The sequence below is a fragment of the Trifolium pratense genome, linkage group LG7 (genome assembly GCF_020283565.1).
Source record: "Trifolium pratense cultivar HEN17-A07 linkage group LG7, ARS_RC_1.1, whole genome shotgun sequence".
NCBI classification, from domain to species: Eukaryota; Viridiplantae; Streptophyta; class Magnoliopsida; order Fabales; family Fabaceae; genus Trifolium; species Trifolium pratense.
The window spans coordinates 30,723,481-30,745,122 of record NC_060065.1 but is presented as its reverse complement, the minus strand read 5'-3'; the positions used below and the strand labels follow the sequence as shown (position 1 = coordinate 30,745,122).

The following is a 21,642-nucleotide window of genomic DNA, read 5'->3' as shown; positions in this document are numbered from 1 at the left end:
AAACGGTCTTATTTTTAGAGAATTATTTTTTTAGAAAATGTTAAGTATATAATTAAGAATTTAATTTATATGCACCGTCGGTGTAAAGTTATTTTGCACATGCGTCCAATAATAAACCGACACATCATGTATGGTCATTAAAAACAAATGATGTGTCACATTCATTAAATGATGTGGCAACGCGTCATTGGATGTATGTGTAAAAATAATTTACACCGACGGTGCACAACAATTAAACTCTATAATTAAAGGGAGGGGAAACAATATTAATAAATGTCCTAAAAATATTGTTTAAGGAGTTTTTATTTTTAATTTTTTTATCAAAGAGAGTTAAAATTTAAAATTTGCTTAAAAAAAGAGTTTTTAATTTTTTTTATAATTGTTTAAAAAAAAGAGTTAAATTAAACAAAAAAATAAAAAGAGTTAAATTAAAAATTAAAATAGATTTCATCAAAAAAATAAATTAAAATAGATAACTTTAGTATTAAAAAACAATATACTATGACTTTAGAAATAGTTTGATTTATATTTCCAAGATCAAATTTCCTATTGTGGATTAAACATTGGCTTATGACACTTACTAACACACAGCTCATAACAAATTTAACTATTTAAGGTGATGATATGATCTCCCAATTTAAGATTTAAAAATACTTAAAATTTATGAACATTAACAAAACTATTTATATTTATTTTGTTTCTAAAGGCTTTAGGAGTTTTAACCTTAATGATAAGAAATTTATTTTTAAGAATAACTCTTTTAAGAAACAATAATAAAAGTTTTACTTTCCACGAGTTTAGTTCAATTGACACAAATATTATATTATATACACAGGGGGTGAGAGTTCAAACCTCGATCATCCAACATATCAATTTAAGTGAGTAATATTAACTACCGGAGGGAGTAATATGCATTTCAACAATGAATTAATATTAATTCAAAGGGTAAGATTCTATCTCTTAAAAATATGGTTAGAGGTTGATTTTCTATTTTATAAGTGCACTCAAAATACTCTCTCCATATCAAAATATAAGTAAAAGTTGGTCAAAGAAACTTAATGTATTTGGTTAAATATTTGAACAAAATACGTCCATTTTTATTGACCAACTTTTACTTGTATTTTGGGACGAAAATTTGTTGGAAATTGGAACTTGAAGACTTTGAAGTTACTGCTATAACAAAAACAGTTACTCATTTGTTACGCTTTTTGTTCCCGTCACTGACCCCAATTTCCACCATTTCCGTTTATACTGTCTACGCACCATTTTCCACCGTCGATCTTAAACTCCCTTCATTCATCTCTGTCCGTTTGATCTTAACCCCCTTATCCCTATATTCATCTGCTGTAGAAAAAATCCAACACAACAACACAAACCAAAGTGAAGTTTTGCGGAACAACAATTCATCTCTTTTCATTTCAACTTTCAACCCTTTCAATCTTTCTTCTTCATAGCATAATCAGGTTTTGCATTATTATTTAGTATTTATTACTTTATCAATTTAATTCTATGTTCTTTTTCATTTCATTTCATTTAATTTGATATATGTTAATTATTAAACCCTAGTAGAATAATTATAGTACTTTATGGTTTATATGCTGGATTTCGATTTTAATAATTTTTTTATTATTGTTGAGATTGATGGGTGTTGTTGCGTTGCGTTTAATCATTGTAAAGTATCAATTTTTGAAACTTGTTGTTTTGAAAGGATTTCTGATGATATTATTATTTTTTGGAAAATCTAGGGTTTTGTAAGGAGGTGGAGATTTGTGATGATGGATAATGAGGGAGAAAGGGAGAGGGTTGATGTTGGGGTGTCTGAGGAGAGTGTTAAGAATTTTGAAGGAGAGGAGGTTTTTGAGGAGGCAATGGATCCGATAAAGCGTTTTGATGATCTGGGTGGTGATGCTGTTGTTGGTGAAGATGATGTTGTTACTGATACTGTTAGTGAATTGCCTTCAGATTTGGTTGATGAAGTTGCGGATAAGAAAGAAGAATCGGATACTTTTCGAGAGTCAGTTGGGGTTGACGATGAGGAGGAACTTGAAGTGATTGCTAATCAGGAGGTGCGTGAGGATCAGCAGGGGCAGCTTTATAACAAAGAGGCTGAGGGTGGAGTGTCTTGTGATGAATCCTATAGTATCAAGGATGATTTTAGTGGGGGAAAGGAATTATCTGATTCAAACGCTGATGGAAGCGTGGTGTTTCAGGAGGGTAGAGACTTGGTGAATGGAGAGTCTGGTTTATTGAGTGAGAAGGGTGAAGGTGAGGATCTTGAATATGTGACTCCCAGACAAAATGGTGGTTTGATATCGGAAAATGGAAGCACGGACAAGGTGGATTTTGCTGTTGAGGAGTTTCGTACAGAATCTGGGTCTGATGAGGAGATGAAAAACAAGGATGCTGATGGTGGGTATTTGAAAGAGGATGGCTTGGATCCTGATCTCAGAGATGACAAGATAGAGGAAGAGCGCAATGATTCAGGTGATCCTTCCAGTGAAATTCAAGACGGTACAGATGATTTAGAACATCATCATGAAATATTTGTAGAAATGGAGGATGAGACGATTGGCACTGATGCAATCCACAAGGATACAAATGGCAAAGAAACTGGAGTATCTGATAGTCAGAGTACTGAATCCAAAGTTTATAGCAATCATGAAACCAAGGATGACGACGCCGAATCAAATTCAGAGCATCTGGAAACAATTGGTGAAACAGGAGGATCTTCTCCGGCTGTGAATGAAAGTGAAGTGGTTGAGACTGCTGGAAGCTCGTCCCTATCAGAAAATTCTTTGGCTAATGAGATGCCGACTGTTCAGGCTACTGCAGCTGATTCAGAAGTAGGGAGTACAAAGGTTTACCAGTCTCAGATTTCTACTGAAGAAAATCAAGGAAATTATGAAAACTTATCTGTTGTTGATAGAAGTGAAGTGATTGAAACAGGCGGATCTTCTCCAACTTTGGATGAAAGAAAAGTGACTGAAACGGTTGTAAACTCGTCCATATCAGAAAACTCTTCTGCTAACGAGATACCAACTGTTCAGACTACTGCAGCCGATTCAGAAGAAGGGAGTGCAAAGGTTTACCAGTCTCAGATTTCTAATGAAGAAAATCAAGGAAATTCTGAAATATCATCTGTTGTTGATAGAAGCGAAGTGATTGAAACATTAAGATCTTCTCCGGCTTTGGATGAAGTAAAAGTGGCTGAAACTGTTGGAAGCTCACCCCCATCAGAAAACTCTTTTGCTAATGAGTTGCCGACTGTTCAGGCTACTGCAGCTGATTCAGTAAAAGAGACTTCGAAGGTTTACCCGTCTAAGATTTCTAATGCAGAAAATCAAGGAAATTATGAAAAATCATCTGTTGTTGGGGAACCTGAAAAGATACCAGAGAATAATACGAAGGAGAAGCAAACTACTCAGATCATTAAAGAACAGAATAGTGAGCTTGATTCCTCATCTGGAAAGTCTGTTGCTCCTGGCACTCCTCTTGATCGTCCTGTTGGCCTTGGACCTGTAGCTCCATTATTGAGACCCACTCCTAGGGTTGTTCAGCAGCCACGGGTGAATAATACTAAAGAGAAGCAAACCACTCAGATCACTAAAGAACATAATAGTGAGCTTGATTCCTCCTCTGGAAAATCTGTTCCTACCAGCACCCCTCTTGTTCGTCCTGCTGGCCTTGGATCTGCAGCTCCATTATTGGAACCTTCTCCTAGGGTAGTGCAGCAACCACGGGTGAACAATACTGTATCAAATGTACAGTCACCAAAAATGGAAGACTCCTCAACTGGGGAAGCTGAGGAGTATGACGAGACTCGAGAGAAACTTCAAATGATTAGGGTGAAGTTTTTGCGGCTGGCTAAAAGATTTGGGCAGACACCCCACAATGTTGTTGTAGCACAGGTTCTTTATAGATTAGGACTGGCTGAACAACTTAGAGGGAGAAATGGGGGCCGTGTTGGCGCTTTTAGCTTTGATCGTGCAAGTGCCATGGCCGAGCAACTTGAATCAGCAGGTCAAGAACCACTTGATTTCTCTTGTACAATAATGGTTCTTGGTAAGACAGGAGTTGGGAAAAGTTCAACAATCAATTCTATCTTTGATGAGGTTAAATTTAATACTGATGCTTTTCAGATGGGAACAAAAAAGGTTCAGGATGTTGTGGGAACAGTACAGGGTATTAAAGTCCGGGTCATTGATACACCGGGACTTCTACCTTCCTGGACAGATCAGCAACACAATGAGAAGATCCTGCACTCTGTCAAACGCTTTATTAAAAAAACACCACCAGATATTGTGCTGTATCTTGATAGATTAGATATGCAGAGCCGGGATTTTAGTGATATGCCGCTCTTACGCACGATAACTGATGTTTTTGGACCAACCATATGGTTCAATGCTATTGTGGTTTTGACTCATGCAGCATCTGCTCCACCTGATGGCCCTAATGGTACTCCTTCCAGTTATGACATGTTTGTCACACAGCGCTCTCATGTTGTGCAGCAAGCCATTCGTCAAGCAGCTGGTGATATGCGTCTCATGAATCCTGTATCGTTGGTGGAGAACCACTCTGCATGTAGAACTAATACAGCCGGCCAAAGAGTGTTGCCTAATGACCAGGTCTGGAAACCTCATCTGTTACTCTTATCTTTTGCCTCAAAAATTCTGGCTGAAGCAAATGCGCTTCTTAAGTTACAAGATAATCCACGTGAAAAGCCTTACACAGCTCGTGCAAGAGCGCCACCATTACCGTTTCTCCTATCATCCCTTCTGCAGTCAAGACCGCAATTAAAATTACCCGAGGAGCAATTCAGTGATGACGACGGTCTCAATGACGATCTTGATGAACCATCAGATTCCGGTGATGAAACAGACCCTGATGACTTACCACCATTTAAGCCTTTGACAAAGGCCCAGATAAAAAATCTTTCTAGAGCTCAGAAGAAAGCATATCTGGATGAGGTTGAGTACCGAGAAAAACTCTTCATGAAGAAACAATTAAAGTATGAAAAAAAGCAACGAAAGATGATGAAGGAAATGGCAGAATCAGCGAAAGATCTACCAACTGAATATGGTGAAAATGTGGAGGAAGAAAGTGAAGGTGCATCTTCTGTTCCTGTTCCCATGCCTGATATGTCCTTGCCTGCTTCCTTTGATTCTGATACTCCAACTCACCGGTATCGTTATCTTGATTCATCCAACCAGTGGCTTGTAAGACCTGTCCTAGAAACTCATGGATGGGATCATGATGTGGGTTATGAAGGCTTAAATGTAGAAAGATTGTTTGTTCTTAAAGACAAGATACCCGTATCTTTTAGTGGTCAAGTTACCAAGGACAAAAAGGATGCTAATGTTCAGATGGAAATGGCAAGTTCAGTTAAGCATGGAGAAGGGAAAGCAACATCATTAGGTTTTGATATGCAGACTGTTGGGAAAGACTTGGCTTACACATTACGCAGCGAGACAAAATTTCTTAATTTTAGGAGAAATAAGGGAACTGCCGGTCTCTCCTTTACTCTCTTGGGTGATGCCTTGTCAGCTGGAGTTAAAGTCGAAGATAAGTTGATTGCTAATAAGCGGTTCAAGTTGGTTATTGCTGGTGGTGCAATGACTGGGCGTGATGATGTTGCTTATGGTGGCAGTTTGGAGGCACAATTGAGAGATAAAAATTACCCTCTAGGACGCTCATTATCAACACTTGGGCTTTCTGTTATGGATTGGCATGGAGATCTTGCTGTTGGGTGCAATTTACAATCACAAATTCCCATTGGAAGGTATACAAACCTTGTTGCGCGAGCCAATTTGAACAATCGTGGGGCTGGACAAATTAGCATTCGATTAAATAGTTCAGAACAACTTCAAATTGCTTTGATTGGCCTCATCCCTCTACTACAGAAGGTTGTTGGTTATTCTCAACAATTGCAGTATGGACAATGATGATGATGTTAGATTATGTGAGCTACAGCACAGTAGTAGGTAATTAATTTATGATGACATCTTTTCATGTTTCCTATACCAAAAATATCCTGTTATTTCATTGTAGGTATTGTAGGCTCTCTTGTTAGATAGTATCTTTTGGCATTTCTTTCTCATATATATGCATTCAGGCTTTTAGATTGTCAGTGTTGTCTCTTGCCCTGTGCATATTGTCAGAAGCACTCTCTTCCCTGTTAATTTGTCGTCTTGTGGTCAGAATGTTTTTGTACCTTAGGGTCTAGTTTTTGGTTCTCCAAACATTACAGTTCATGATTTGTTTGTTTTTAAGACTCTTCTGATTTTCTACCTTCAATGTGTTCTTTCTTCAATTTGCTCTATTTCTTAGTTGAAATTGATTCATTTTTTTTCTTCTTTTTCCTTGTAAATTTCAGGAACAATTTTCACTGAGCAATTGATTACACATGCCTAGTACAAGTCAATTTTGGATTTTAAATTTTTAGCAGGACATCCTCTTTAGGTATCATCTTTTATTCAGGCAATGTAACTCTTTCGAGCTTTTCAGTTTTTAATATATGAACAAGAGTAATGTAATGATTCATGATATGAACTCTTAGTTTCTATGCTTTTGCACTATAATTAATTGCCTTTGTCAGAACTATATTTTGTTGTAGCATGGTGCTATGGTATGATATCAAAATTTCAGAATAGTAATGAGTTGGAAGAGATATAAGATACAATAGTATCTCTGTATTAAAAGTGAAAAATAAGGATTAGTGTCGATAATAATTTGATTGTTCTTGACTAAGCAGACTGATGGTAAACTAACCAAGACATTGAGCTCAAGTGGTTAATAAGCTTAGAACAAATCGTTCGGGAGAATAAGATTATTGTCTTGCATGCTCTATTTTCTGTTTCAGAACCTTTCGGTAGATTTAGAAAATTGATTTGAGAGCGAAAAGAAACTTGTGGTTTCTTTTCTATCATGTTTCTTAAATGTTGCCTCTACCAGGAACAACAAAGTTCCAAATGCATCGATGCTAGATGAAATGATACTAAAAAACGGTTAAACAAATACATTTTCCTTGCTTCTAGTTACAGTACGCACAATTTAAAGGCTCCAAACTGAAAACTAAGGGAAAATCCAGATAGTGAAACAAGGAAATGTGACAAATAGAAGAGAATAATTGTTTACGATGAATGATTTTGATCCTTTGATTTCATTTCTTTTTCATTACAACGAATGATTTTTGTTATCTCGATAATTTTCTGTGTTGAGCTCTGTATTGGTAATTTTTTATTTATTTTTGGGTTTGTTTCTCCTGTTACAAGTAGTTTGTGTAATTTACGGTGTTTGGAAAATGGAAATCTAGCCAAAGTCAATGTCTCTAGTTCATCGCTGATTCTAACACTATAATCTGCATCATAATAAGGTTTTTCAGCTGAGGAACCATGGAGTTGAGAACCTTATGTTTTTCTGTGTTTTTGGGGTGTTTGGATTTCAGTATTGTGATGATTGGAACTTTGGTAATTGGCACCACAAAACTTATTAGCCTATTTTTTATGTTATAAGCAAAATCTATTTTATTCTGTGTGATAGAATATTTTCAGCTTATTGTCAGTGTTTGATTTCAGACTTTAAATTTTATATCTATGTTTTGTGAACTTTCCAGATAAGCATGGAACTGGCTTGAGCTGATAGTAAAGATGGCGTTGCATAAAGTACAGAAGGTATAACAATTGTTTTGGAAAAGAATAAATCTGTATCATACTCTTGAGAAGCCAGTCACAATGTTTCTTGGTGCTCTTTGTTATAAACACTGATTATTTGGGAGTTTGAAAATAATTTGCGAAGCGTGCTGTTTGCTTTATGTTCTAGAATTTGCTAAGATTCAGATGCAGTAATTCAATAGTGAAATTATTGTAGATAACTCGTTTTACTTGCGCACAGAGTAGTTATATATCTTCTGCCTTTGGATTTGACTACTGTTATGTCGCTCACGGAACAAGGATAGGATTAGTTTTTGCCTATATGAATAATTAAGAGACTCCTAATCTTGTTGTCACTCTCGGTTAATTATGGATGAATATCTTTTTTCAATAGAATCTGGATTTCACAGTTGCAGCACTGGTTTCCTTTTTTTTTTCTTTTCTTTCTTTCTGTTATTAAGTTTGCAGTCATAGTTGATCAAAATTGTGCAAGAGAATGACACAAAGACCTTAAATTTTAGCATTATTCAAATAATGTTTGTTGAAAGTCATTGGTTGGAGTTGTGTAATTGGTTTGATAATAGACTGATTGAGTAATTGGTTGAGTGAATTCATGATGTGTCATGCAATGTATGTTATGAGGTATCATCAAATTTTATCATTTCTGACAAAGAAGTTTCAAGAATTGAACAACACCTTGCCATATTGTTTTGTTTGCTCGCTTTTTTCCCCAATGAGCTTAATGTTTCTTTGGGATATAGTTGCAAGACCACACAGTTCGCCTTAGACCATCTCTAATGGTGTAGTACCTATTAGGTACTCATAGTACTTATTAGGTACTACCATTGGAGCTAGGCATGGCAATAAAACCCATACCCGCGGGTACCCACCCAAACCATACCCGCTTTGACGGGGAAAACCCGAGTTGACTGGGTTTGGGTTCGGGTTTGGGTTTTCTCCGATTTCAAAAGATGGGTTTAGGGCGGGTAATGGGTGCATTGATACCCACCCCGAACCCGTCCCCGAACCCGCCCCGCTTATACTAAAAATTAGATTTCACCTCTTTTAAATTAGAAACGCTTAAATAATTACGTTCATATATTTATTTTTTTTATTTTAATTTGAGTATTAAACAAATTATTTTCTCTATTATTTTCTTTATTTAAAAAAATATTGTTGAGAGAAAATAATTTTGGACATTTAACTTTTTTATTTAATAAAAAAATACTTTTTTTATTTAATAAAAAAATACTATAATATAATATAAATTAATGTGAAAAGAGGCGTAATGAGAATACCCAAAACTCGATGGGGATACCCGATTCCCGTTGGGTATGAGTTTGAGGTTATCATTTTTATCCCCGCTCGAATTTGGGATGGGTTTGGGGAAACCCGAACTTTATGGGTTTGGGTTTGGGGAGTGCAAAACCCGTCCCCGCCCCGCCCCATTGCCATGCCTAATTGGAGCACAACACATTTTAGTACCTAATAGGTACCACTTCTAATATAAGAACTCTCTCTTTTTTTCTTTTTATGGGACCCACTTTATTTAATATATTCAAAAAAAAAATTAATTTGGCAATATTATTTTAAATTAAATTTCAAATTTTAATGATGTGGAGTTATTGATGGGACTCATTTAGAACTTTTTAAGAAATGCTCCATTGGAGGGGTTGAGTACCTATTAGGTACTATTATTAAAAAAATAATAAATTGATGATGTGTCTATGTGGGATCATTTAAGTACTCAAAAATGGAGTGCTCCATTGTGGATGCTCTTAGAAAGAGATTACATTCACACTCATTGATTTAAAATAGTAAGATGTTTTATCTCCCGACCTCGCCTTTCTTTTATACCCACAAAAATCTCATTTTGCCCCTTGCGGTTTGAAAAAATTTGGCCAATTTATTTCGGTTTATACAAACCGAAATTTTTAAACATGGAAAAAAAATCGGTTTATATAAATCGAAATAACATAAATCTTAAGAAAAGAAGAAAGATTTATGTGAAAATTCGTGTAGAGCTACTTGTGGTAAATTTAGCATATCTTTCTGAATATAAGTCGTATGCTAATGATTTTTAATCTAGTGTAAAGAAGACAAAATTTACTATAGGATTGACACTGGAATTGTTAAATTTCATTAAGTATAGTATGAGAAAATCTACCTACAAGTTTGAGAAAAGTTTCTACTCTGTTTCTATACCAGTACCCATTATTTGGTCAAACTGAACCAATTGGATAGTTAACCCTCAAAACAAAAATTATATTTGTAATCTTGACACCCTAAGCTTTCCAACGAGTGGTCGTTTACTCAAATCAGACATCGTTTAATATTTCAAATAAATTGTGGAAGTTGAGGGTCTGATGCTGAATTTATGCAGGAAATCTGGAAAAAAAATTTGGAACACAAAATTTCGGTTTTTATTAACCGAATTTTTTGAGCATGACAAAAAAATTCGGTTCGTATAAACCGAAGTACCCCAAGGGCAAAAACGGAAACTCAAGGGTAGAAAAGAAAGGCAGGAGGTCGTGAGAGAAAACATCAAATAGTAAAATTAAGTAAAAGAGATCTTAGCTGTCAATTTAAATGGGACGGTCTCAAATCTATTACAATAACCTACTATATCAATTTATATTGTGCTGCTTTAGAATATTGCTACAATATTGCCATTTTTATTTTCTGAATAAAATTATTTGGTTGCAAGCTAGCTTTATAGCAAGGTTACCAAATTTGCACTTTTGGCCCATAAGTTTTAGAAAGTTGCAATTTTGGCTTCATATATTTCAAAATAGCACTTTTGGTCCCTATATTTACTCCATTTTACAAAAGTCAATTTTGACAAAGTCAACGTTGATGTGACAAGTCACTTAAGTGACTCAGCTGTCATATCAGCTTTTTTTGTTACTTATAAATTAAAAAAAAAAAGAAAAGAGGAAGAGTCACTTAAGTGACACACACAAGCCAAAATCTCTCATTTCACTTGAAATAGTGAAAATAGTGCTTCAAGCTTTTGATTTGCTAAGGTCTATTGGAATTTCCTTGTGGCAACTCAAACTCAAGCCAAAATGTCGCAATTTTTAGCAATCGATGAATCCCTTCAGCTTAAAGAATGTGAATCAACGAGTCCATTACAACTGTCTGGTCTTCCCGTGCAAAGAGTTCTACGATGAAAAGCTTTATAATGCACTTGTTATCAGGAAAAAAAACTAAAACAAGCTTTTTGTTTTAAATTATAAGTGTCAAAAAAAGCTGATGTGGCAGCTGAGTTACTTAAGTCAAGTGATTTGTCACATCAACGTTAACCTTATCAAAATTGACCTTTTGCAAAAAGGGTAAATATATGGGTCAAAAGTGCTATTTTGAAACATAGGGGGTCAAAAGTGCTATTTTGAAACATAGGGGGTCAAAATCGCAACTTACTGAAACTTAGGAGATAAAAAATACAATTTAACTAACCTTAATTAATATTATTTTAACATGAGATAAATTCATCGAATTTAATCAAGTTTATGAGTCAAATTCACAACAAAACAAATTTACTTAAAAATTCGAGTTTGACAATTTTGCTCAGTGTTGTTTAAGCTTAGAAGTTTGAAGCTTATTTTTAAGGGCCCTATTTCATTTTAAGGTTCCGTTTGGATTAGCTTATTTTTAAGCTTATACAATATTACTTGCACTTATACAAATACAATTTTCATTAGTGTCACCTGATGCTTAAGCTTACACATACATCTAATGATGTGTTTCCACATTATTTAATGAATATAATACATCATGTGTTTTTAGACACAATACATAATATATTGATATATTATTGGACGCATGTATAAAATAATTTTATATTGACAGTGCATATAAATTAAATTCTACATCTTATTACGGTATATCATCATTTCACATTTAATTTCTTCTTGCATTTAAAAGTTGTATGGACACTTGAAATATAGGGCATGTTTGTTTTAGATTTGAAAAAATGAATTTTTTTTTTGTATTTTTGAAAATAGATTTTCTAAAACCGCTTTTCAAAATATTACAAGTTTTTTTATATTTGTTTTTTCTAATTTGAAACACTAATTTTGACATCATATAACATAAACACACATTATTGAAGATCAAAACATAGTCAAAATCACAATTTTTTCAAAAAGTTGTATTTCAAAAATGATTTTTATGAAAATCTATTTGAAATAGCTTCAAAATTAAATTATTCTTTGAAATTTTGATATCCAATTTTTTTTTCAATAAAATGATCAAATACCTAAAATAACATTTTAAGAATAACTATTGAAACCAAATTTTCATTTGAAACTTTTATAAAAAATTTATTTGTAAATTTTTTTTACACAAAATTATTTAACACTATAAAAATCTATAACAAACAAACTCATACTCATAGTTTTCTTTTTGTCTTTTTTTCTTTTTAGCCAATGTACCAAAAAAACTCATACTCATAGTCGGGTGCGGTTTTTTCAATCCTGCAATTTTTCACTTCTTAAAATTGGGTGTGTGTTTAGTCAAAATAAAAACTTGGTGTATGGATGTGAATTTCGCTGGTAGACTATTTAGAAGAAAGCATAGTGTTTTCTATGTTTTTTAGTCAATGTAGTCAAATTTTTTTTACTGTGTAGTCAAGTGTTTGTTTATTGGTTGTTTTGCTGGTTTGGATACTTTAAAAGTCATTTTTTGTCGAGTAATTTAGTGGCTAGAAAATCTACCTTAAATGTGAATAAGTGGAGTGTCCAGTATTCGAACCCCAGCACCTGCACATAAAGTGCGATATTCCTACCAACTGGGATAAGTTCACGCCAACTGGACTAAGTTCACGGGGACAAATCAAATGTATTTAATATACTCCCTCCATCCGTAATTATAAGCAAAAATTAACTTTTTAGATTCATTGAAAAAAATAATGTATTTGGTCTACATTATAGTCCAGATACATCAATTATTCAATGAATCTGAAAAGTTGACTTTTGCTTATAATTAAGGATGGATGGAGTAGACAAAAAATCAGTTGACTTTCTAGATTTTTTTTTTATTGTCATAAGCTTTTATTAAATTCTACAAAAAATAGTGTTTTTTGACTGTAGTTATTGTTTTGTTTTTCCTACAAAAAATACTATATTTATGTCATCATTTCTCATTTAATTCATACTTGCATTTAAAAGGCCGCATGAACACTTATCTATACTTTATTTTATTTTATATTTATTTTAATTGTTCATATTTTTTAGTTTACAGACTTTTTTTTAATCACAAGTGTAAGAGAATTACACTTTAATGAAAGACAATTGCATTACTATGCATAACTTTTAAACACTACATCTTTAGACCTAAGAAACACCGCATTGATATGAATGATTCTTTGAACTTTTTTAAAAATATCCATAGAAAACTAAAAATGTCAAATGTGAAAGATATAAACGTAAGTTGATTGTCAGGACATGCTCTCTTATGTTTGGTCACTACTTGAAGCAGCTTTGAGGGCTGTTTGACCAACAGTAAAATCCTTAGTCGTCAATCCCAAAAGAGAAAAAACTCTAGTCCAGCCCACACATGCATGTTTCCCTCCTACCCACTCATACACCAGAACATCGACTAGTCTTAATGTAGATCTTCCCTCCGGTGGGTCAATCCAAATTTGTTTACCGACCAAATAAATTTAAATAAATATGTCACATTTGACTATATTATTTTAGGAATTAATTAATAAATAATTTTAGTTTATTGACCAAACAAATTTAAATAAATATATGTCATTTGACTTTTGATTGTTATTTTTTTATTTATGGAAAAACAATAGCATAAATATACCATTCATTCTCAACTTCAAACCACTGTGAGACTAGCTACTTTTGATTGGTTTATATCATCACACACGAGTGGTCTAAAGGGGAGCTCATTAGAGGAGGTAATCTAATAGTATTACATTTTTTCATGTATGTTTTTCTTTCGTTTAATTGGTATTACAAATGTTGAATTTATGTAGGCGAATTGATCAAAGGTTGAATTCAACAATGGAGTCTACTGTGATCGTCGAGTCAAACAATGAACAAAGAGTATATAACAATCATCAAAGGATATCTAGATTGGAAGAGTAAGATGATAGATCCTTGCTTATAATAAATTTTTTTTTTTTTTTTATCATTTTTGTTTATTTTCGTGTGATAAATTTTGGGAAATTTGATCTCGTTTTATCAATGAAAGATAATATTGAGTCTGAATTCCTTGTAGTCCCAAATTGCACACATTCACAAAATTAGAAATATGTGACTGTTTGATCAAGATCGTACAGTCCAAATCCCAAACTTGATAATTTTAATTTTAAAAGAAAATCAATTTTTTTATTTTTACATTTTGATCAAAATCAAACAATTATGGATCTATTGACTGTGCACGTGTGTGCAATTAATGATTGCAGGAAATATGAATTTAAGAATATTGTAGATTTAAAATTTTTGTTCCTAGTCCACAGAAAGATCACATGATTAGTTCATTGGAAATTTGACTCTCTTTATATACTGAAAATTTTAGTCAAAAATATTTTTAATTTGTTGACCATAATATTTTTCCTCTATTTTTTGTAAACGTTTTTTTGGAATAATACCATTTTGTTATATTTTTCTCGTGAAAACACAATTATCTTTTTGGAGAACGGTTTGACTTTTAGAGATAGTCAAATATTATAAATGTGGATATTTTTTCCCCTAATAAAATGTGGAATCTCTTCTTGTAAGAAATTAACATAGTTAATATTTTGATAGACTAACTCCTTATACTATATCCAATTAATCTTAGTCACAATCCATTCTATCGTTCATAGATTCTCTTTTATATCTCCCAAAAGACTATCAATCTTATCAACGATCTTATTTTACTATGAAATCCATTGATTTCATAGCCTTAAATAAAATCAATCCAGTAAGTCAATATGTATACATTAATGACAATTATTGAATTAATTAGGAAATATAAATATACTGTCCTTAGATTTGTGCTTCATGGCTTGTATTGTATTGTATGTGTGTTTTTTTTTTTGTTTTACTTTTTTTGTGTCATTCAATTAGCTTTTCAATACAATCTCTTGCCTAATTGTGTTTTTTTTTTCATAAAGAATATTCCAAACAGTTCAACGTCCAAATTACAAACAAAGACTTGAAATTTCCGAAGAACTTAAGCTTAACCTAAAACAAGTGACCAATTGGTTTTCAAACAAAAGAAAAAGAATTCAGGTAACATATTTTGTTTTAGTTCGATCAAAATCTTAATTTCAATATTTTGCAAGCCAATAGTTGATTAATTATTTTTGTATATGTTATGATCTCAAGGATGCAAATAAAAAAGAAGTTAGTGCTGCTGCTCTTCGCGCTGAAAAGGAAAAGATATTGAAAGAGAACATGAAGATGAAAGAAACACAGAATAATGTATCTTGTGAATCATGCAATGCATATTCACAAATATTGAAACAACTTCAACTTGAAAACGAACTTCTCAAAGAAGAGGTGAGTTAATATAATCAAGTTTCCTTTTTCGAAAAAAATAAAAAATATATAACTAGGTTTCACTCTTATTTTTATTTTAATGTGAATAAAATTATTTAAAACTAATTTTTTTATTAGGGTCTACAATGTTGACTAATTTATTATATTTATGCATGAATTTCTCTGTAGAATGAGAAGATGTCAAAATTGCTTACAAGTTACGAGAAAAAGCAAGAAGTATCGCTAGAATTGAAGTTAGGTCTTCCCACAAGCTCAACCAATGGAGATTTAGTGGTGGGTGAAAGTGTTTTCTTGAATTGAAGTGATTTTATAATTTAGTGTGTTGCTAATAAGAATAAACTTTATTTGATTTGTTTTTAATTTTGAACGTTTATGCATGCATTTATGCGGCTATCGAAAATTTTGTACTTTATGTTTGAGTTTTAATTTTAAGCACTTTTATTTTTGTTAACACTCTTAAGCTTGTTTTTGGTTCATGTAAAAGTTATCCATAATGATTAGATCTTCTTGTTACATGACTCACTAAGTCAAATTAAATAATACTCCCCCCATCCTATATATAAAAGAAATTTTGTTTTTTAATATATTAAGAATCTAATGTATTTGATCCATAATATGATCTAGATACATTGAATTCTTAATGAATTTAAAAAGTAAATTTTCTCTTGTAAATAGGACCGGAGGGAGTAATAGCTACATAATTTTATCCAATAGTTAGCATTTAATCAATTCTCTCATCTCTCACCTTAAGAAGCCCTCTCATTTGATATGCCTCCACATATATAATTTGGGTAAATGACAAATTAACCTTTTAAAAATTATATTTTTTTAAAAATAATTTAAACTAATAATAAAATTTATAAATTTCTAATAATAATATTATTTTTAAATCTTAAAATTTCAATAATTTAATATCAAATTACTATTTTGTTTATTTTTTATTTATATTTTATTATATTTAAATTCTTTATATTTTCAATTATATTTTATATGAATTAATTAGTAATTTACTTTTTTATTCTACTGGTTTCTAATACAACTCATATATTCAATATAGGAATTTTGACTATAAAGACATGATAAAATGAATTTTAGGATTAACTTAGTATATGTTGTTATCTTATAATAACCTGTACTCTGGCCACCACATGAGTCCTAAGACTTTTTAGAACATTTTCTTGTCTCTAAATGTAAGAACACCTGTAAATTTATATTTCTATTTAGATAAATTAAAAGCATAATGACATTAAAGGGAATAGAAGACGTGCCAAAGATGACACATCTTGTAAGTCTTATTCCATTGTCAAGTGCTCATATATATATATGAAAAAAAAAATACAAGAGGTGGGGCCGAACCTAATCCTCAAGAGACAAAATAAAACAAAAAAGGAAAAACAGGAATTAAAGTTAAGGAAATTTTAAAATAGGAAATCTAAAACAATTTTTTAAAAATAAAACCATCCCGAATAAAATTGATGAATGGACCGACTGCCAACACGAAAATGTCATGTACCATCAACTCCATGCAACAAACAACAATAAGTAAAGAGACTCTTTTGAGCCATATAGTCCAACATCAAAGGGGCAATGACGGTGGATATCAGAACAGTCCAAAATCGATACAGATATTTAAAACAAATAATCTCATACCTTTGAAAAGGACAATGACTCCGATCGTCAACACCATAAGGAAATAAAAAACCAATGACTCGTTGAGACAATTCATTGAAAAAATTCATAGATGTTACGTTGGTATTCTAAAGGGACAAATAATTTTAAATTGAGAGTAATTTAATTTAAATGTTCTATTTTCACAATTTGCAGATAAAAACAAATTTAAATAAATATGTTACATTTGACTTTTTTTCAATATTAAATGTTCTACTTTCCACAATTTTCATGAAAAAAAATCCTTTTGGTTGGTGTTTTTTAATTGAAAAACAACAGTAATTAATTCATAAGAAGAGGAGAGAAAAGTAATTAGTAACGGTGTTTCAACCCTAAATCTCCTAGATATAACACATGCAATGTGTCAATCTAAACCATTGAGAGACTAAAGGGGAGGGAGCTCATTAGAGGAGGTAATCTCATACATATTACATTTTTCCGTGTACGTTTTTTTTTTTTTTGTGTAATTTTACGAAGGCTTAATTTGTGTAGGTCAATTGAGCAAAGGTTGATTTGAGCAATGGAGTTTTCGTTGGTTGTCATGTCAAACGATGAACAAAGAGACCAAAACCTTCGTCCAACCGATAGGATATCTAGACTGGAAGAGTAAGACGATCGATCCTTTTCTTTAAAATCAAAATTTTTCTTTATTTTTGTGTGATAGATTTTGGACAATCTGATTTCTTCTTTCGTAAAAGATACCGAGTCTGATTTCTTATAGTTCCTCACTACACAATCAAATCTCAAGCTAAGTAATTTTAATTTTTAAATAAAATCAAAATATAATTTTTTTTTTTTTTTTACTTTTAGATCGAGATCAGACAACTATAGATCTCTTGACTCTGCGAGTGTGTACAATTAATGATTGTAGTGAATTTTAGAATATTGTAGATCTAAAAAATTTGTTCTTAATCCACAGAAGATCAGATGATCTGCTCATTGGCAATTGATTCTCTTTAAAGAATTCATTTCACACTCTAATAAACTACAATATATTTTAGATAAATAATTATAATTTGTTGACCATAATATTTATCATCTATTTTTGAATTTTTTTTGTTTGTTGAAAACACAAATTAATCTCTTTTTTTTGAGATTGTTTTACTTTTAGAGATCATATATTATATATATGGATATATTTTCTTTCTTTTTTTTCTTTCTAATAAAATATGGATATCACTTCGAACAAGAAATTAACTATAATTAATATTGTGAGGGACTATCTCCTTATACTGGGTGGAGGTTGTCTTCATTGACGTGAGAGTTCAGTCAATTCCCAACCCTTGATTTGGCAGCAGAGAGAGAAAAGAAAAAAAAGAAAAAAATGTAAATCTAAGGGTGGAGATTTTCCACTGCAGAAACACGAGTAAAAAAATCAAGACAATCTTGATCCCCTTATACTATATCAAATTTTTTTGATAAAAACTATATCAATTAATATTAGTCACAATTCATTCTATTGTTTTTATATCTCCTAAAAGCATATATAATTTTTTTTTAAATTAAGCATATATAAATTGTTATGTATATAATCATAGTCTAATTATTCAATATTATGTTTTATTTTTCTATTAATTTATATTTAAATATTTTTTTTTTGGATAGCAGTGAGGGGCTAAGCCCGTATATTAATAAATTCTAACTTATACAGTTATACAGTATGCGTAAAAAAAATACAGTTATACAGTATGAATTTTGTCTAGCGATACTTACCCTAGTTGAACTACCAAAACTCGAGGAATAATTTTTTTTTTGTCAAGTAGTTTATTGACTAGAATTTCACCTTTTACAGTGGATAAGTGAGAGTATCAGAATTCGAACCTTGATTTCTGCAATAATTTGCAATGTTACTGTTAATTGAGTTATGCTCACGGGGACGAGGAATAAACTCTTTATACTAGATCCAAATCAATGATGCTTTTTTACCGTAAAAATAAATGTTTAATTTATTTAACCGTAATTTTTTATTTTTATTTTTTTATAAGTCCCAAAAGGCTATCAATACCTTATAAATGATCTAATTTTATTAGTGAAACCCATGGATTTCATAGCTTAACTCAATTAGTAGAGACATTGCACTATATGTGCAGAAGTTCGAGTTCGAACCCGGGACAATCCACTTATTCATTTTTAAGGTGAATTTTCTAGCAACTAAACTACTTGACAATAAAAAAAAAGATTTCTTAGCCCTTGAATAAAACCAATCTAGAAAGTCAATATATGTTACATTAATGATAAGTATTTTAATTTTTAAATAAATAATGATGATTATTGAATTAATTAGGAAAGATAAATCTATCATCCTTAGATTTCTGCTTCATGGCATGTATATGTGTCATTTTTGCTTTCACATTTTGTTACCAAAACAATTGCTTCTGCATTTGTCATTCAATTACCCTTTGCAACATCTCTAGCCTAATTATGTTTTTTTGGTTCTTAAAGAATATTTCAAACACTTCAACAACCAAATCGCAAGCAGAGACGTGAAATTGCCAAAGAGCTTGACCTTAACAAACAACAAGTGAAGAATTGGTTTGCATACAAAAGAAGAAAGGTTAAGGTAACGTTAACATATAATTTGTTTTAGTTTGATCAAAATCTTAATTCAAATATATATATATATATATATATTTTGAACCCACTTGGGGTTGGTCTGGTGGTGTTGGCTTGGGTCATTGCAGTATGCTCCTCTCATGTTCGATTCCCCCAGATACCAATTTTTTTAAAATATATATATATAAAGGGGATCGAAGAAGCCCATAATTTAAATATTTTTACAAGCCAAAAATTGATATTAGATTTACAAGCGTCATATCTAGGCTCTATTTGGAAAGATCAAATAAGCTAACTTATAGCTTATAGTTTTTAGCTTATAAGTTAAAAGCTTTGTTTGGTAATAATTTTTAAAAAAGAGCTTATAGCTTATTTTACTAGTTTATGCTTATTTTTCAAATGCTATTTCAAGTAGCTTATGAGCTTATAACTTATAGCTTATCATTTTTTTCTTCCAATTTTACCCCTATCATCTTACTTGAAAAAAATTAAATATTAATTAAACACATATTTTTTATGTCATTTCATACTTATAAGGTAGTTCAACCGTTAATTTTACCAAATACTACAAATTCAATCAACTAGGTTATTTGCAATAAGTTAAGGGCAAGCTTATAAGCTATCCGCTATAAGACGGCTCTGATCAGCCCCTTAGTGAAAATTGGTAACATTTTTTTAAAACGTTAGTTGAAAAATGTTACCGAATTTTTTTTTTTTTGTAGTGAACGTACTAATTATTTATGTATCTCAAGGTTGCTAAGCAAAGAGAAGTTTGCGCTACTCTTCGTACTGAAAATCAAAGGATTTCGGAAATGAACAAGATGATGAAGGATGCACTAAAGAATGTACTTTGCAAATCATGTAGGAAATCACAAATTTTGAAAGAACTTCGTCTTGAAAATCAACGACTCAAAGAAAGGGTGAGTTAATATAACTAGGTTTTTCTTTTAAAAATATAAATATAATTAGCTTTCACTTTTTTTTTTAATTTTTATTTATTTATAATATGAATAATATATTTAAAACTATTTTTTTTAGTAGGGGATACAATGTTGACTAATTTATTATGTGTATATGCATTAAATTCTTTTAGATTGAGAAGATGTCAAAATTGCTTTCAATGTACGACGAAAAGCAGGAAGTATCGCTAGAATTGAAGTTGGGACCTCCAACAAGCTCATGATCAGATGGAGATTTTCTAAACTTAGGTCTTCCTTAAGTTGAATTGATTTTAATTTAGAGTGCTACAAATAAGAATAAAGTTTATTTTAATTGTTTTTGGAACCTTTGTGCATGTTTATGATGCAGCACTTGAAAATTATGTACTTTATGTTATGATGGATTTTGGTTTACTTTTACTTTTATCCGTATGATTAGCAAAGATTTACTTTGATCTTGGCCAGTCCTTAAGATTTGCAGTGACAAACTCAACCCATTAAAATTGAATTGGAATGAGAATTATGATAAGCAAAGGTTTACTTTCATAGACTTGTGAATGAAAAGTGGTCGATAGCATTGGAGACAAACCGATTTTTTAAATTGAAAAAATTACCATGAATTTTTTAATGATGGCAAATGATAGTATATAGTGAAAAAATGTATAATTTTTTTTTTAGCAAAACATGATAGAGTACGGACCCAAATTGTATGTTGTAAATCATTTTGGTTGGTGTTTTAATTGAAAAACAATAGCAATTAATTCTTAAGAGAGGAGAGAAAAGTAATTAGCATCGGTGTTGAACCCTAAATTTCCTAAATATAACATATTCAGTGTCTCAACCCTAAATTTCCTATATATCATCACACAAGAGTGGACTAAAGGGGAGCTCATTAGAAGAGGTAATTTTATACATATTACATTCTTTGGTGTACATTTTTCTTTTGTGTAATTTTACAAAGGTTTAATTTGTGTAGTTCAATTGAGCAAAGGTTGAATTGAGCAATGGAGTTTTCGTTGATAATCATGTCAAACGATAAAAAAAGACACTGAAACCTTCGTTCAACCAATAGGATATCTAGACTTGAAGAGTAAGCTGATCAATCCTTTCTTTAAAATCAACATTTTTCTTTATTTTAATGTGATAGATTTTGGATAATTTGGTTTTGCTTTATCTCTGAAAGATATTGAGTCTGATTTCTTATAGTTCCTCACTACACAATAAAATCTCAGATAATTTTAATTTTTAAAGAAAATCAAAACCTTCTTATTTTTTTACTTTTAGATTGACATCAGACAACTATGAATCTCTTGACTCTGTGAGAAGATC

The 21,642-nt window shown here is 31.5% G+C and overlaps 1 protein-coding gene across 2 annotated transcripts; it reads left to right on the top strand.

The window, feature by feature from the left end:
• The first annotated feature begins 1,191 nt into the window (after positions 1–1,191).
• LOC123897626 (translocase of chloroplast 120, chloroplastic-like) lies at positions 1,192–8,067 on the top strand. Of its 2 annotated transcripts, XR_006805107.1 has the most exons (4): positions 1,192–1,463; positions 1,746–5,981; positions 6,374–6,459; positions 7,613–8,067. XR_006805107.1 is itself a non-coding variant. In XM_045948340.1 (3 exons), the coding sequence occupies exon 2, from the start codon at positions 1,773–1,775 to the stop codon at positions 5,940–5,942; it is 4,170 nt and encodes a 1,389-aa protein (XP_045804296.1). In that variant the 5' UTR covers positions 1,192–1,463; positions 1,746–1,772; the 3' UTR covers positions 5,943–5,981; positions 7,613–8,067. The 2 variants fall into 2 exon arrangements, 1 of the variants encoding a protein (XP_045804296.1); XM_045948340.1 differs by lacking the exon at positions 6,374–6,459.
• The last annotated feature ends 13,575 nt before the right edge of the window (positions 8,068–21,642 follow it).

Bases quoted from the DNA above. Each gene is read 5' to 3' on its own strand.
- LOC123897626 (XM_045948340.1), top strand. From the start codon at position 1,773: ATGATGGATAATGAGGGAGAAAGGGAGAGGGTTGATGTTGGGGTGTCT.